The sequence below is a fragment of the Prorops nasuta genome, unplaced genomic scaffold, assembly GCF_024137725.1.
Source record: "Prorops nasuta isolate Cenicafe-Biocafe unplaced genomic scaffold, Cenicafe_Pnas_1.2 PNAS00035, whole genome shotgun sequence".
Classification (NCBI taxonomy): Eukaryota; Metazoa; Arthropoda; class Insecta; order Hymenoptera; family Bethylidae; genus Prorops; species Prorops nasuta.
In genome coordinates this window covers 520,700-537,463 of record NW_027116832.1, presented here as the reverse complement: position 1 = coordinate 537,463, position 16,764 = coordinate 520,700, and the positions used below count along the sequence as shown (strand labels likewise).

The window sequence follows — 16,764 nt, the reverse complement described above, 5'->3', positions numbered from 1 at the left end:
ATATATTAATTGTAACATTTTCATTTTACAATTTAACATTAATGTGAAAAAAGAGGCTAAAGAGAAAATATGAAATATAATTAGATATATCATTTTATTGTAAATAACAAACAAAATGGGGGGTACATCGCTGCACCAATCACAGCGAGCCGAGCAGGCTGAATAGCCGGAACGGAACTCAGCGAGAAGGGGAATAACCGTCTTTTTCGTAGGACAAAAAAATCGAGCAAAGTGGCGAAAAGATCTTGTTCCAAATATACTGGAGTTATCAGAGGTGGTTCAATGCGTTATGTTAAGCAAATGTTTGGGTATAAACGAGATTTCCAACTGGAGCAAAAGCTACTGGCGACGTAAAACTAGTGGTATATGCAGACACTGCTGGATAGGTTAGCCTAGCCGCGGTTACTTGAGGAATTCTTGCCCGTTGGGGTTGAGAACGAAGCTGCTGTGATTGCTGTTCGTCTTGGAATTGTTGCTGTTGGCTTGGATTCTGCCTTGGGTATCCTTGAAATTCTTGTTGCTGTTGTTGTTGAACTTGCTGCTTCTGTTGATATTTTTGGGACTGTCTCAGTCTCTGGAAATTCTCCGCCTCGGTTTCCCGGGATGGCTTTTGTCTAACTGGACCGGAGCGAGCCTCAACCACTTCGACATCGGAATCCGGTCCAGATTCCGGAATAGCTGGAACAGGAGCGGGCGCCGCAGCGGCGACAGCGGGAACTACCGGTGAAATTGGCGCCAAGGGTGCAGCAGCAGCCACGGATGAAGCTAGAACTATTGGCTGTCTGCTGACGACCGCGTTGAATCCGTTTACGGGGTCAGCTGTGTATTCGACGATCCTTCTAGCACCATCAGCATCTATCAAGCTGTAACTTCCGCGTACAACATCTCCAGTTCTCGTCTCGAATTGGGCCTTCGAGTCTCCCGTTATAGTATCCTGCACGTCGTAAGAAAAAGTGTATTGTGGCTCAGTGTCAAGCTCTTCCAATTTTGCCGGAACAGCAACTGGAACTGCTGGTACGACTGCTCCGTACGCCAAGCCAGCTAGCCCCAACATTACTACGAGCTGTATAAACAAATGCGTTTATTCATTAAATCTGATCTTTGCTAGAATTTTGTTTGCTTTTTTTTAAGCCATTAACCGTGATGCAAAAGAAGTTGCAATCGTTTCTCTGCAATGTTATTATTACTTTGTCATATTGCGGAGTTTGTAATTTCTGTGCTAATGGTGTTTAACGTGATCAAGGATTAACCCCTTCTTTCCCATTTTATATATTGTAATATGCTTTAACCGTTATCCATTACAGTTAAGAAATAAAATAGTGCTGAAACAATGTTTTAACTAAGTATACCCATCACAACCTAGATCCACCAATTTGTTTTAAGAAAGGAGCTAAGCTTAATGTATTGACAGTTTTTATAGTGATACAACTGTTTTTGAGACGTTACCTACTTGTTACTCTTTTTTTAAAATACATTCAGCTTTGAGGCTTTTTTTAATTAGTATTTGTTTAAACTTCTACAATTCTTCAGTATGGTTATCGATAAAAAGGAAGTGTGCACTCAGTAACAACTTGTCTACGATTTATTTAAAATTTTAGATTTTGTAATATTAAGCTGGATTTACATATTAAGTTAGCATTTATATATATGTACATAGGTTCTGGTTAATCTTTTTATTTAATGTTTTTTACCTTACCTTGATCGCAACGTTTTTTAATCGCTTTCACTTACAATAATCAACTAATCAGCTGTAATTAATTCACTTAAACTCCACTGAAAATTATTGGTAATGAATATTGCACCGAAATTTAAATTCATATAAATTTTAAAAACAGCATTTGCAATAATTCCAATTATTATAAAGAATTCTCTCTGAAGTTTCTTATTATGATAATAAGAACAAATTCTCTCTGAAACTCCTAACGTTTTAAAAAATGTCTTAGACCTCTTAAAGAGTTTCAATCAAAATTCTTCTTTACTAATGAAATAAGGCTCTAAAATTTGTCTAAAAGATTTCTTCGTGCTAGTTCAGACAATATAAGTGACAATCATCAACCAACTACTTGTTAAAATGCAAATAATATCAAACTATAATTTATTATAAAATCAAGATAAATAACATCTATTCTAAATTATTTTAACATATTTTTTTAGTGTCATAATCATTGAAATTAGTAAGCTAATGATTACAGTGAAAATATTATAATACAAATAAGTAGATAATGTACTTATTGTTATACCTTGTAAGCCATGTTTGTTGATGAGAAGATCGGCAGAAGACTGATGGTTCGGGGTGAGATTGTTCGGACTTTTATAGGAACGATGGGACGTTTGTGTCATCCATTGTCAATAAAGCAGTGGGTCTTTTTTTGTAGTGGTAAGTAGAGGATACATACACCGCTCTTGCAGCCAGTAGAGCAGAGCCCATGTGCAAGCCAACCGCCCTCCCCCCACCTAATCCAAATCCGTAGGCTTTGACCTCCTCATAAACAGTCCTGTCCCCATCAGCCACTAACGTTTTTACAATATCTATCTGTCTTTTTTTTTCTTTCCTTCTCACCTTGTCCCATCCTACTCTTCTCTTGCACCTCTCTCCCGCTCCTCTTATATATTTCTTCATATCTCTCGCACCAAACACGCGACTTGGATAACAAACAGTACGCGAAACTGCCACGAGGTCGACCCTCCACTCTTTTACTTCGTGACCTCTTCCTTCATTTAAATCTTGTACCAACTGTTCCTGTGTTTTGCTCATTTTAATCTTCTTTTATTCTTCTAGTTCTACTTTTCTTCCTATTCTTCTTATTTCACTTTTTCTTCTTTTCTAACCTACACCCTATATTTTTCTGCAATCTTCCGAAATATTTTGTCCAAGACACTTTTTCAATTGTTAGCTTTTGAAAAATGTATATTTGAATTAATTAATAATCTGTATTGATATTTAGTCAATTTTGTATTAAACTCCAAGGTATTTATGTAAATTTTTAATTTTCTTCTTCCTTTTATAAGTTTTTTTTCTTATCTAAATCTTCTATTTTCTTTTTTGAAATTTATTCTGAAAGAGGGACAATGATCGAATTATTAACTTTTTAATTCACGTTCATTTGTTACATACCTACTTGCTGTATAAGAGATTAGTTCCTCGACGGCGGTATAGGAATGACTCTTTATCTACTTTTATATACGTACTTGCCGGAGAGACTCTATACAATACAGTATCTTTTGATTATTATAATAATATATCATTATTCTTGCGTAGATATTAATTTTTAACTCACGTGTGTCTAAAGTAATTTCATACAGATTTATTGATAATACTATAAAAATATCCAAGACACTTTAATAACATGACAAGGGAAGATGTAATAAGATTCTTATCAAATTATATAATATCATCGATTTAATAATCTGTATTAAGAAAGGCTATTGCATTAATTCGTCGATTGAATATTTAACGTGACTTAATTATGTGTTTCTTTATATCACTACCAGCACGCTCCATCTGCATACCAATTAATCTTCGAAATTGCTCGAAGGTTAATACTCACTGTAACTACTTATTTCGATGATTTTAAATATAATTAAAATATTCTCTTTAAAAAATATAATAATAAGTAAAAGAAGATAAGGAAAAAATACTAGAAGAACAGTCAAAGAAGAAATGGGAAAAATAAAAAATACAGATAGATAAAAAAAGTTAGAGCTAGAGAGAATTTTTTTTAATTTTACAAAGAGGAAAGGGGGAAGGGGATTAATTGTAAATTCACGACAGACGATATGAGCTTGTATTTTGATAAAGGAGACTGTAAGGTGCAACGAGATCATACTTGAACGTGCGGCGATAAGTAGAAAATGTCATCATCGTGGACACCTACTTTCTTCTCAAAAGCAAAACCCATAGTCTGTCATGCCAAATTGTGGGAGTTCAAGAACCCCACCATTACCCTCGTCCCCTGCATTGGTAAGAGAAAAGGAGGCAAAATGGGGGGTTAAATGTCCCATAATCTATATACCATTACACCATACAGTACTTGTAGCACCACATACCTTGACTTATATGTTAAGTCACGTCGGGGTAGTTTCAGCATTTAACGCTCACATTGGCTCATACCTCTATCCAGGGCCACCTTGTTCATTAGAAATTTCAACAATCAATAAAATCACTTCATGCATTAGAAGTCCATTATATTCTTGCTCCTCACGTATCTTTTCTTAATCACCAAATTAGAAATTTACACTATTTTTTAAGATTCCTAGATTCCATCAATCAATATTGATGATTTATTTAAAGCTTTCATGTGTAATACTTTTTATTAATGAAGATATTAATTAGATTGAATATTTTATTAATTTGTATAAGTTAATATGGATTTTTTTATAGTAATAGCATAATTAAAATTATTTGTATTATAAAGGACTAATTTAATGTTAAATCTGCTTTTTTTTATACTTATAGAGGGCGAGACTGATTAACATGTATTACACATATATAAACTTATAAGACAGGCATTACTAAAACATAGTATTGTGAAACCATTGTAACGCTACGTTTGTCAGTGATACTTGCAATGACAAGCCAGAAAATCGAAAAGCATTATAATTAAATACATTGTTTCAAATAGAAAATTTGAATATGGTAATCAGTATACAAATGTTTTCCTATAGGACACATGAAAAAATTCATATGTCAAGTTGAATAATTTCTTATTATTTCAAGATATTTCTTTCTTAAACGACATAATTTTCGCTGAAATAGTTCATTCAGAAGAAAATATTTCAATAAAAATCTATGAATTATTTTTAAACTTATTTTATTCTGTTTTTATACAATTTGTAGATTTTTTATTTAGCTTTGTGTTAAGAAATAAAACTACAATTAGCTGTAGGTAAAAAATGTTTTACTAACTAAATAGGTATTTAGATATATAACATTGTATTTACAATAGAACATGACTAGTTGATTATACAGGTGTGATCTATAATTAATTAAATTAAATAATGTTATCCAGTTATCTATAAACGATATTAAAGTAAATATGTTTATATTAACAAATTTTTATCAACAAAACATTGTATTATAAAAAGTTAAATGCATTTGCTAATTATTATCAATATCAGTCGAGAATTCGATGTTTTTTCTCAAAATCGTGCTAATTACATAGTTGCAGTTTGCAGTGTAAAAGATTCCATTACTGTTCATTAGCAGAGATTCATGATTTAACAATTTTTCCTTCATCAAATGGAGTCACTGACATTATTAGTACAATGAACGTAATGTATATACTTATAAAATTTATATTGCAACAACTGAATAAAAAATTAGAATTAAGCCAATTGGAGCAACTGGTCCCCAGCTGAATTATTGCTTTAACTATTTTTTAACAAAAGAGCTTAATCAGCTGGTAAGACTGTATTATTCTTCTAGAAAAGATTAAAATTTTCTAGGACTACTCTTAATTTCTTTCTGCAATTAGTAGATTAAGAATGATAAGCAAATGGAGCGAATGGAACTGGCGCAATTGGAGCAACTTTAGCAACAATTGGTTTTACAATTGCTGCAGGTTCCCTGTGAACAACGGCGTTGAATCCATTGATGGGATCAGCCGTGTATTCAACGACTCTTCTGGTACCATCAGCCTCGATCAAGCTGTAACTTCCGGTAACTACGTCGCCATTTCTCGTCTCGTGTTGGCTCTTGGAATCACCGGTCAATGCGTCCTTCACGTCGTAACCATAAGTGTACTGAGGATGGGGATCATATTCCTGTCCTGGAACGATTTTTGGCACTAGTACAGGAGCTGCTACTGGAAAAACCGGAAGTCCTGCGGGAATCGCTGAGCCGCTGCACAAAGTTGCCATTCCAAAGCATAGAATAATTGTTGACACCTAAAAAAGACCAATTTTTGTTAATGAATTGTTTAATTAATGTTGATATAAAATTGGTGCAGCTTTTTATCTCTCTTTTTTATATTATTTATATGTACGTTATTTATTTTTCAATATTTTATAATTTATTTGGAATAACCGTGTTTATTGTTTGTTACATATATCAAATTATGTTTTAATTACAAGTAAACTTCTAGCGGATATATAAATGTAAATATAAAAGTTATATTTAGAAATCAGAATATTCAAGGGTCTTAAAATCATTTTTAAAATGATCCGTTTAGTATTTATCTGTTCTCTTTATTATTCTAACAATTATATATATAGGCTTATCAAGGCTTTCACTATGTCGAAACTATTTTGTAATCAAAAATTACGCGAAGCTAAAATAACATTTGTCTTTCCTATTGTGTAAGCTCGGGTGCCCAGAAATGACAGTCGAAAGCATAATAGAACTTTTACTTTCTTAATAAATGAATGCCATGTTTGATGGTCATGACCATTTTTGTATGTTAAACAAATAGCAATAGCTATTACTCAATTATTAAAAATGATTTTCTGCTTTCAAAAATTGATCAAAATTGTTAAATAATGTTTGAATTACTTTAATACAAATCTACTTTCATTTTTAAATTGTTATCAATTAATTACTTTAAAATACAACTTATACCTCAAAAAATTGTGTTATTTCATAAAATTAAATTTTTTACCTTTTATTTTTATTAAAACTATTCATCCAAAATTATTTTATATTGTTGAAAACTTTAAATGATTATTAAATAAATAAAATTATTGCGAACAAGTTTACCTTGATGTTCATGTTGGTATTGATTCGAGCGTTTAATCCAATTGTTTTGAGGAGAACACCGAAAGTCAGACTGACGTTTGGTTGTCCTGCGAGAAACGTATTTATAGGAATGCCATGGTGGTCGTACGTGATATCCAAGTCACACTTGAACAGCGTATCACTCCTGCATTGTAATCAGATAGCCTTAACATACCACATATATCCTCTTAATTCTTACTACAACGGGAAAGTTTTGCTTTTTGTTTTCTACCCCCCCCCCCCCCCCCAATTATTACTTTTTATTTTCCATCCCTCCATCAGACAGATTCATCAAATCCACTTCAACGATAATGAATTAAAAATTCGTTTTTTAAAGTCCTATTCCTATAAAAACCACTCATCACAATTCCTTATTATAATTGTATCGTTAATCAGTCACTGTCATCTCTCTGATTTCATTTATTAAAATAAGTCTCTTTTAATCAGTCAGTTAATATGGCATTCCAGTCTCTTATTTCATTTCATTTAGTAAATGTATACCTCGTTCTGATCTTAATCATTCATTATAATTACATATGCAAGAGATTATACAATAAAAAAATGTAATGTAGACCACTTTTTCACATTCTCAAATTATGCAAATGACTAATTGGACGTTAATTAATTTAGTTTTAGTAGCAATTAATTTTTGCTGACTGAATGCTTTCTATATTATTTTAACATTAGTTCACCTTTAGTTGGTGAAAATTGTTCCTATTCAAAATATATTGATTTCTTTATTTCTTTACACTATTTGCTTTCCATAACAATGCCTGTGTGCAAATTAAATATTTTTTTACGTGTGAGATAACAATGAGCGAAATCGATGATCATATCCTGGTCAATAATTTTTCTATCTAGACTACTTTCACTCTTGCGTAATCTTCGATTTTGGTCAACGGTGTAAGTGTAACGCTTCCGTTATGCGTTAAAAGCACGCTAAGAATATTAAATATCCACGAAAATATCGTAAAATTTTTGCTGTTGAGTAACAACCACAAAAATGTAACAAACAATAGTATCATTGACTGAATGACGAATTTTAAACATCATTTACAGAAGAAATAAATACAATTAATTGTATTTATTTTTAAGAATTAAAATCTGATTAAAACATGCAAATATTACTTAAATCTATAAATACACATAGAATTAATTATTATTCACAATATTTCTTTAAAATTGTATCAATAAAACATATTGATTAACGCATTGCAAGAAAAATGTGCTTGTATATAAATATATATATCTGCATTATATACTATTCTAGGTAATTAGCATTTCCATATAAAACTTATATATGCATAAACATACATATTCACATTATTTGATATAAATTTTTAATTGTAATATACACAATCTTAATAGGTTTTTCATTTCATGGCCATGTAATTTTTTGTCTTTTCTTTGATTGAGAAATATTAGAACCCTGAAATAATTTTAGTTAGCAATTTTGTAAACTGAATAATAGAAAATGAATAATATGAAAGAAAAATAGTGTTCTTACTTTTATGATATCAGTATTTTTTCTCTTTGGTAAATTATTTTCTATGCCTATTTTAGTCGAAGATGCTGATAAGCATATTTTCTTGGCTTCAGGAATTTCAATTGATGAAGGTCTTAAACGTACAATTTGACTGGGATTTATAGCTCTTTTCTCTTTTTGAGTCTGTTTATTAGAAATAAACTGATTATCATTACTGAAAAATTTTTTTAAATAAGTAATTAAAAGTTTATCAAATCTTCACCAAAATTACACATAATGATTTTCACTTACTTAAAAATTGAGCTGCTGCAATTTTCAAAATCTTTATAAGGTTTGTCACTGTTATTATTTCTTTGTGGTAAAGGCAAAGCAACTCTTTTATATAATTCTATTAATTCATCCTTGCTTAATTTGCCAAAGTCCTGTGACTTGATACAACTCTAAAAAAAAACAATCAAGATAAAAGTACACATCAACAGTACAACTTTGTTTATCTTACATTTTTTAAAATTTCACATAAGTCAGCTTTAGGTAATAGTTCTGGGTGAACTAATTGATATGACTTTAGTTTTGGCATTTTTTCTTGTTTTATGAATTATTGTTTTTGAGTAAATATTAATAGTTTTCTTCCTTTTGTCACATTATTTGTTTATTTATAAAGAGTGCACTAAGTGCTTCCTATGATTAATATTTTTACATTACACTTTTATGACTCTAATGTTGTTAACGCACAGATTTAACGATAACGTAACGTAACCAAAGAAAAAATGCTACAAGACATCACAACTATTCACAAGACATCAGCTGTAAGTCTATCAATATTCTTGAAGCTCAAAAAACTGATTAATATAAATTACTCCTTACGCATGATTATATTGAAGGAAAATATATTTTTTAATAGAAAATATTCTTATACATAATATAAAATATCATTCAATAGTTATAAATAAGAAGCAAAACTGTTTAGTAGTTATTGTAATTTGTAGTGAACCGAGTTTACCGAGTCTCTGGTCTAACCTAACCTAATTTACAAGCTGTTCATCAGGTTGAGTTAGGTTCGGCTGTTTAATTTAAATTAAGGCGCGAAAGTATCCGTTTTTTAAAATTTAAAGAAGCTTATAATTATTGTTTATTTCTTTAACTTTTTCGTTGACCAATTTAGATTATAAATTGATTAGAAAACGTTTTTGTAGTTTCGAAAAAAAGAAATTAAAATAAAAACAAAATGTTAGGTATATTCTTAACAAATTTAAGCATTCGTAATAAGGATAAGCATCAGTGCTATAACAAAAAAAAACAGACAAGTTTTTCTAAAACTAATTTATTTTATTTATTTAATATATTATATCTAATGCATTTTTTATTAAATTATCTTTCAAGCCATCTTCATAACTGTACAGATTATAAGTACACATCCAAAACACGAATTCAAAAAAAAAATAAATATTAATAATAAATATAGGACATGACACCAATAAAAATAAAAATACTGACAATTGCGTTAAGAATTAATTCAGCCTTTTTACTCTATCTCAAATTTCAGTAGGATTGATTTTGTCTTGTAGGTGAATCAAGAGTATAAGAGATAGAGTAACTGATTGGTTTAGTATATATGCGCATTTACCAAATAACATATATTTTATGAAAATTGTTTAATTTAAACTTATATCACATCAAACAAAGCAATACTGACTATTCATCATAAGCTTAAGTGAAATGGTGTAAAATTGTATGTATTATTTTATTACTTTTATAATAAGCTGTTCTGTAAATTCTGGTCAATTTTTTGAGAGCTTTATAATATATCTTATGTACTGATAAGACCAAAATTATTGCAAACCAGAATTGTTTTATATTATTTACAATTATTCAATGTAAACGGAGTTTTTTCTGATGGTCCTGCTTTCCTTCGTTCTCCCCCATTCCACCCATTGAAAATAAGACAAATATTTTTATTATCAAATGTTAACTTGTTAATTGAATTGTATTGTTAAAATCAATATTTAAGTCACTCGACAGATATGTTCACATGTAAAAAGTCTTAATGTATGTATAATAATAATTAAAGGGCATTGTAATTTTAGTATTACTATTTGTTTCTTGTCAAATTTTAGTTATCCTTTTATAAGACTTAATGTAATATTGAGATTAGATAATAATTGCTGTGATTCGAATAATCATCTTATCGTTAAAACTGTTTCAAAAAGTGTCTATCAGCCTTCAGTTGGGTGTCAAATTATTAAGAATTAATTAGAAAGGTTTCTATATAACTAAACTTATATAAAATTCTTAACAGTAAGACGTTTATCTCCCCGTGCGTTGCAAACATATTTTAAATAACATTAATCATTATTTAATTACTATATAAATAATAAAGCTATACATACATCTAACATTACTAGTCAATCTTATCTAAAAATAAAAGATACACAAACAATGACTATTGCTATTACTGGAATTCGACGTAATATAAAAAGTTTTAAGCGTAAAGCTGTAGCTTGCCTAATAATAATTATATAATAGAGATTCTCATAACATCTTACGCGTCTTTTATTAAGGTGATTCTAGACTACACGAGCCAAGTCTATAATATAATTCTCGTTAAGTACTTGCAACTTACTCAACATGATATTCACATAAGTTGGACGTAATCACGAAGTTAATCAAATCTGTAACGAATATTGCATTAGAGGCACAGCTGGCATAGTTTGAATGCACCTTTAGAATATACACTCAAAACAAAACTTCATGAAAATTATTGTTACCTTATCCAATTTTACTAAACAATAAAACTATATCAAAAAGTAAAATTTTGTTAAAAAACGTTTATTAGGAAATCATAAAAAAGTTATTGCAGTGTTCAATCAATAGATTTCATACATGTCTAACAAAAGAACCATACTTTCAATTATAATAGGTCATAAAGAATTTATGAAATAAATGTTAGGTGAAAAGGCACTCTATTGGGTATGGAAAAGAATCAGCTTCTTAGGCCTCGCTAACTTCCATCAGTGTCACTTTAATCACAATTCTTAAAGAAGTTACGCCCCTGTGAACGAACAACTCTTACCTTATCTGCAAAATCTTATATATATATTATATATATATTAATTGCTTAAGAAAATAATTTTATAAATAATGTAACGAAACATCAGACTATCAATAACCACATAAACCACAATTCAGTACTTGAGAATATGTCCCGGAAGCATAAAGTAATATTTATAGTATCTATATTTAGATTTTCAAGTAAAATTGTTATCTACAAAATCTTTTGGATTTCATCGGTATATGGATGATAGACTAGTTCTGGAAAAACGCAATTATTGGCAAGAGAATATTCAATTGTTCCATACACAGTACATCATGCCATTGTTATTACATTTGTTGAATATGATTTTATCATATTCACTTTATATAAGAAGACTGTTCTTGTTCTATATTGACTGTCGAGGATGACATCAATTTCATTTTCATTAAACAGACGTTTCATGATCAGTCTCTTCGATTCTTCCTAATCTCCATGCATTAAGATCACCAGCTGCTGAAAATGTATAATCACACAATTAAATTTTATTCTTATGGTTTTTAATATTAATTATATAAAAGTATATATCTTACTGTATCTTAAACTTACAAGCAAAATAAAACCAGCTGTAAAACAAAGAGACAACTCACCTCTTAAATAAGAGAGTGTACATAATAAATGAAGATGTTCATCCAATATGAGATAAGAATATACACATATTTAGAAAAATAAATACTGTTACAAAAAAAGAATTTATAGGATTGATTGAGCATTGCGTTGTTTGGAACATAAAGGAACTGTGTAAGGCAGGCTTGAATTATATGGATTGTGTAATGCATTGTTCAGCATGTCTTGATTCGTATACAGCAGTGGCATTCTTTCATCTATTTAAAGCAAAGCAAAATTAAAAAGTAAAAAAATTTTTTAAATAATATAATTATTATTTAAATTGTCAAACTAACTTTTCTTATTAAATTTACAAATATATTAACATTCTAATATGCAATAAGTGACTGTTAAGTTTTGCTACTAATTGTAGTTAAACAATAATGCTATAGAACGGCAATGACTATAATAATAACAAAATTTACTAAATACAAGTAATGTAAAAAAAACAAGTAACTACATAATTTAATAATAATAAGTAAAATAATTATTTAAAATAAAATTTAAGCTTATACAATAGTCTGGTGACCATTATAACACTTTATTTCACAATTATTTTTATTTACCTTGAAGCTGTCGGCTAATCAATGCTGTGATACCTTGGCTGTCACCAGTTTTTTTAACAACAAAAAATTTTGTGTCAGTGTCATTATCTATATTATTGATGCCACCTAGGCCAATAATTTGACCATTTTGTTGCTGGTGAGAACTTGCAGCCATTGTTTCACTGACCTATTTCAATTTTAGCATATAAAATATTTTATTTTAAAATATTTTTACTTAGAAAATTATTAATTGTATTTTCTAAAGATATTTCATTTCTTTTAAATTTTTGTAAGCTATAGGAAACTTATATGTTTCAAGTGATCTTAGCACGTTTAACTGTACTCATGCTGAAGCCGTGATATAATGATTTAAAATACCTGCATTAATTTTTTTACTACATCTCGACCAAGAATGTGATCAAATACCGCTTGTAGAAACTGATCGCTAATTATACTTAATTTTAGCTTATCTCTGTGCCAAAGCAATATTCTTGACTCTTCCATTGCTGTTATTGATACCTAAAAATTGTTTTACCTCATGAATATATTAAATGAATTGTATTGTTGGTTGGATTACACAAAGAATTGTTAAAGATATTCACCTGGAAATATTCATCTGTGGAAACACCAAACCATTCTGGAGAATCAAGGAACTGATGTGGGAAAACAATATGTAAAGCTCTTCCATTCTGTGATACTACCAGTCTAAATGAAAATGAATATTAAATTGCATATTGGTATAAAATATATTTTCATCATAAATATATGTAAAATTTCTCTTACTTTCCAGATAAAACCAAAGATAAGGAATCAACTTTTGTTACTTTTTCTTGGGCATATACTTCTTGATATTTCAATTGGCGAATAGTTTTCATACAATTTAGCACTTTTTTAAATTGATGTCGTGATACTCTTAAGGGCTGAAAGACTGCTATATAAACCTATAGAACAATTAAAACTTTAGGTAAGAATTTAATATCTTAAATAATGATGTTTCTTTATTCTTAAACAAAATATAATAAATCTTCTTAATGATGCAAGCAGCATGGATTTATTCTTATGCAAACATGCAATCATATGTTTATTCTATTAGTTTGATGCAGTATCAATTAAAACAAAAAAAAGACGTGCATCCTTCTTAAATGTCTACTTTTAATATAGTTTAGGTGGATATGTAATAATTTAGATTTATGAATTTGTACTGTTTTCAAATATACATACTCTATTCTAAGTTACAAATTTAATACTATTATACATGCACAAGGCATAGACAGTATATAGTGGTAATTTTCTATTGAAGTACTGAGCTGTTTTCAATGGTTCCTAATATATGGAGCTATCCAAAAATGATTAGAAAATGAGTGTTAATTTTTGTATTTGAACTTACCTCTTCGACTTCCCTAGAAAATTTGATAGGCCTGAGCTTGTAAAGAAGCGTGCATACATGGATGAAGTTGATCGCAACAAAGAGAGCATTCCAGAGAGCAGCATCCAGCCAACAAGCTATTGTCCAGCCCCATAAAGCAAGAAAGGCACAGCCCACTAGTAGAGTGAACCTTAGATAGAGAACGCCATGAATTCCACTTGGCGCTAGGTGAGACAATAAGAAGAAGGCATTTGCTAATTGAAAGTAGACATGATTCACATAAATTCCTTGGTAGGGTTGGCAGGTAAGAGCTTCATACAGGAAACGTGGAGGCACTATTGGCGAATGAGGATAGCCAGATCCGGGGCTCACCACTGACAATTCACTACCTGAGAAATGAAAATATTTTAATAAAATATATAGTAAATAATTATGTGACAGAGAAAAATCAATTATATTCCCCCCTACCTGGTTTGTTTTCAGTGGTCACATTCCTACATTCGTCGTCCTCTTGTCGTGTTGGATTTGGTAACATGTCAGATGAATCTGAATTTTGCTGTACAGTTTCTTCAACATTTGATAAACTCGCATAGATAATTTCTGGAGTTAGGCTTACAATTATAAGAAGAAAAATGGAAGCACTCCAGCCTGCTCGGCTTCCTACCAAATCAAAACAGATCCACATCCCCGCATTACCACCAATATTAACCAATTTTGTTTCTCTCTGTAACAATCCAATTCAAATTGGTTAAAGGATTGGCCATTGTAAAGTGATTTATTTATAAAATTACTGTCTTCCAAAAATATCATACTTATTCATAAACAGACTAGAAATTTTACTGGTGTGCAAGAATCACCAATATCTTTTATATTTTGGTCTCAGCTAAAAATGGAGCTGGAAGATGATAGCCATCTTGTCGATTTCAGAATCAGGAAGGGTATTTGCATCACTGACAATTGTAGGAAGACAACGTTAACATCTGTAAATATATAAGTTATTATCTTTATACAATTCGAAAAACAATTATTGAATAGTTTGCAATAAGGTGAAAACTGATTTCCCAATGCAATTAAAAGGTTTTAGCGTACTATGACTGATTTAGAACCTATTAATATAAACTAGATTAAATATTCTTTTTAAAGCGTAGAAGAAAACCCATTATACAAAGCTTAACTTAATATTAAAATAAAATTTTAGATAAAAATCGCAAAAAAAATTTGTTTTTATATTTTAAAATTAAAGGAATCAAAGAATAACACGTTCGTTATTAATTATTATATTCATGAGATCAATAATTACTTACTCATGGAAAATTGGAAAGAATTACAGCTTCTGTAAGTCATACAGATAAAAGTTGAGAAAGAAATTTGTTATATATACTTTTTATTGTAACCAATGCTAAAATCCGTACAAGAATAATATTCACTTGCCTCTAGTTGCCTAATAAATGTCAAATCAGCAGAAAGACATCGCTCTACCAAGGGTAAATCAAAATTCAAGATGGTTCGAGACGAGAATCAACATGATGCTGATCAGACACTGCACTCCATTATTTTGGAGAAATCCAAATTTATAGCATTTAAATGATTTTGATAATTGAGTATTAATAATGAATTTTTATATTATTAATGTATTTCAAATTAAAGTGTTTTTGTATAAGAAAATCTGTCACTATCAATATCCTTTTATTGACTAGAAAAATCAACTTTCTAGAAAAATAACATTTTTGCAAGTGGCGCCATCTATTGCCTAGAAGATTAAGCTAATTAAAAAATAACTTTACGATTATTACCAGGATTGGGACTACGATCAGCGTTGCCAACTCCGCCATTTTGATTATACTACGGCCCGTTGTAAAGTGGAAAGCAGCATTCCCAACAACAACAAAATAAACCTGAAAAAGGTCAATTTGAGTTGGCAGCTCTGCGAAAGTAGCTACGCTGCAAGTTCTGCTTGCTGATTACGGCTGACTTGTACGACTAAGTAGTAAAAGCAATGTTTATGTAAACACAAATTTTGGCAGGTCAGCTGGATGGTTATCTTCAAATCTGTTTCAGATAAGTAAAAATTAATCTTCATGTGTAAAATGCATTGGAACGCGATGCTTTGTGAATAATATCATTTGTTACAGATACTTTGGTTAAATTTGGATGGTGCGCAAAAACAATTTCAAGAGTACATGCAAAGAAAAATTTATTGGCAAGCAGATTAGGTACTTCTTAGCAAACACATAATGGCTGGGATGACAAATCATCAGATTTAAGGATTGCGATGGATATACCAGAGATGTATTTACCCTCATATATTAAGTTACCACCAGTTGAGTGTATCCTCCGCTCTGCTGATCTGTAAAGATGCAGAAACATCAATGTACATATCACATTATTTAAACTCAGGTAATCTTCAAAAATTTTGTGAAAAGAGACTCAGTAAGTGTTTTTATAAAATGTTTTCTGCAGCCTTGAATTTTTTTATGATTCAGGTAATATTGGATTATGCTATTATGCAGATAATTCATAACTGCAAAAAGGAATGGTAGACACGTCATTGAATACAAGTGAACTCAATGATGATATTGGTACATTAAATTCTCTCCAAGTGACTTCAAACTAGCAGCAGTCTTAAGAGATACGGCTGTTATGATTTGTGATGTTGATCCAGCAAACCACCTTTATCAAACTGCTGCAATTCAAAATGTCCTTTTGTTGTTTGCTCAATGTCATATTTGTTTCTTTAACATGGAAAACACAGAAACCGTTTAGCCCTTGCAGGTTGAAATTACAAAATGAAGTCATTTGATAGTTTGTGCACCAAAAAGTGTCCATGACCCATTATACGCAAAATATGGATGGCAGTTTCTCCTATTACTAGGAAGAAGTATGCGTAAAGGGTCTTGGATGTTAAAACGATTGAAAATCCCTTTAAGCTGCATATTCTCATCAAAAAACTGAGTATACCTT

General features: G+C 30.3%; 4 protein-coding genes across 7 annotated transcripts; all 4 read right to left on the bottom strand.

The window, feature by feature from the left end:
• Nucleotides 1-131: 131 nt before the first annotated feature.
• Nucleotides 132-1,059, bottom strand: LOC136783747 (cuticle protein 18.6-like). Its single transcript, XM_066744012.1, has one exon. It carries the CDS (start codon nucleotides 1,052-1,054, stop codon nucleotides 293-295), a length of 762 nt encoding a protein of 253 aa, XP_066600109.1. The 5' UTR covers nucleotides 1,055-1,059; the 3' UTR covers nucleotides 132-292.
• Nucleotides 1,060-4,865: 3,806 nt separating this feature from the next.
• On the bottom strand, nucleotides 4,866-6,929 carry LOC136783748 (larval cuticle protein A2B-like). The gene is made up of 2 exons (XM_066744013.1): nucleotides 6,695-6,929; nucleotides 4,866-5,886 (listed from the first exon to the last, which is right to left on the bottom strand). Exons 1-2 carry the CDS (start codon nucleotides 6,704-6,706, stop codon nucleotides 5,479-5,481), a joined length of 420 nt encoding a protein of 139 aa, XP_066600110.1. The 5' UTR covers nucleotides 6,707-6,929; the 3' UTR covers nucleotides 4,866-5,478.
• A 70-nt stretch (nucleotides 6,930-6,999) lies between these two features.
• On the bottom strand, nucleotides 7,000-9,247 carry LOC136783752 (uncharacterized). Its single transcript, XM_066744022.1, has 4 exons — nucleotides 8,698-9,247; nucleotides 8,490-8,638; nucleotides 8,220-8,412; nucleotides 7,000-8,141 (listed from the first exon to the last, which is right to left on the bottom strand). The coding sequence occupies exons 1-4, from the start codon at nucleotides 8,773-8,775 to the stop codon at nucleotides 8,091-8,093; spliced, it is 471 nt and encodes a 156-aa protein (XP_066600119.1). The 5' UTR covers nucleotides 8,776-9,247; the 3' UTR covers nucleotides 7,000-8,090.
• A 265-nt stretch (nucleotides 9,248-9,512) lies between these two features.
• LOC136783675 (popeye domain-containing protein 3-like) lies at nucleotides 9,513-15,245 on the bottom strand. Of its 4 annotated transcripts, none has more exons than XR_010824310.1 (10): nucleotides 15,108-15,245; nucleotides 14,616-14,783; nucleotides 14,272-14,527; nucleotides 13,825-14,192; nucleotides 13,221-13,378; nucleotides 13,040-13,142; nucleotides 12,816-12,956; nucleotides 12,459-12,624; nucleotides 11,836-12,110; nucleotides 9,513-11,742 (listed from the first exon to the last, which is right to left on the bottom strand). XR_010824310.1 is itself a non-coding variant. In XM_066743924.1 (9 exons), exons 3-9 carry the CDS (start codon nucleotides 14,486-14,488, stop codon nucleotides 11,675-11,677), a joined length of 1,221 nt encoding a protein of 406 aa, XP_066600021.1. In that variant the 5' UTR covers nucleotides 14,489-14,527; nucleotides 14,616-14,783; nucleotides 15,108-15,245; the 3' UTR covers nucleotides 9,514-11,674. The 4 variants fall into 4 exon arrangements, 1 of the variants encoding a protein (XP_066600021.1); XR_010824311.1 differs by having other exon boundaries at nucleotides 9,513-11,739; nucleotides 11,877-12,110; XR_010824309.1 differs by having other exon boundaries at nucleotides 9,514-11,742; nucleotides 11,877-12,110.
• Nucleotides 15,246-16,764: the final 1,519 nt, after the last annotated feature.

Bases quoted from the DNA above. Each gene is read 5' to 3' on its own strand.
- LOC136783675 (XM_066743924.1), bottom strand. From the start codon at position 14,488: ATGTGGATCTGTTTTGATTTGGTAGGAAGCCGAGCAGGCTGGAGTGCT. The intron at 13,143-13,220 runs GTAAGAGAAATT...ATTTTCATTTAG, and splicing joins TCTTTGGTTTTATCTGGAAA to ACTGGTAGTATCACAGAATG. The intron at 11,743-12,458 runs GTAAATAAAAAT...ATACATTTTCAG, and splicing joins GATTAGCCGACAGCTTCAAG to CAGCTGGTGATCTTAATGCA.
- LOC136783752 (XM_066744022.1), bottom strand. From the start codon at position 8,775: ATGCCAAAACTAAAGTCATATCAATTAGTTCACCCAGAACTATTACCT. The intron at 8,413-8,489 runs GTAAGTGAAAAT...AAAATTTTTCAG, and splicing joins TGCAGCAGCTCAATTTTTAA to TAATGATAATCAGTTTATTT. The intron at 8,142-8,219 runs GTAAGAACACTA...AAATTATTTCAG, and splicing joins AAAATACTGATATCATAAAA to GGTTCTAATATTTCTCAATC.
- LOC136783747 (XM_066744012.1), bottom strand. From the start codon at position 1,054: ATGTTGGGGCTAGCTGGCTTGGCGTACGGAGCAGTCGTACCAGCAGTT.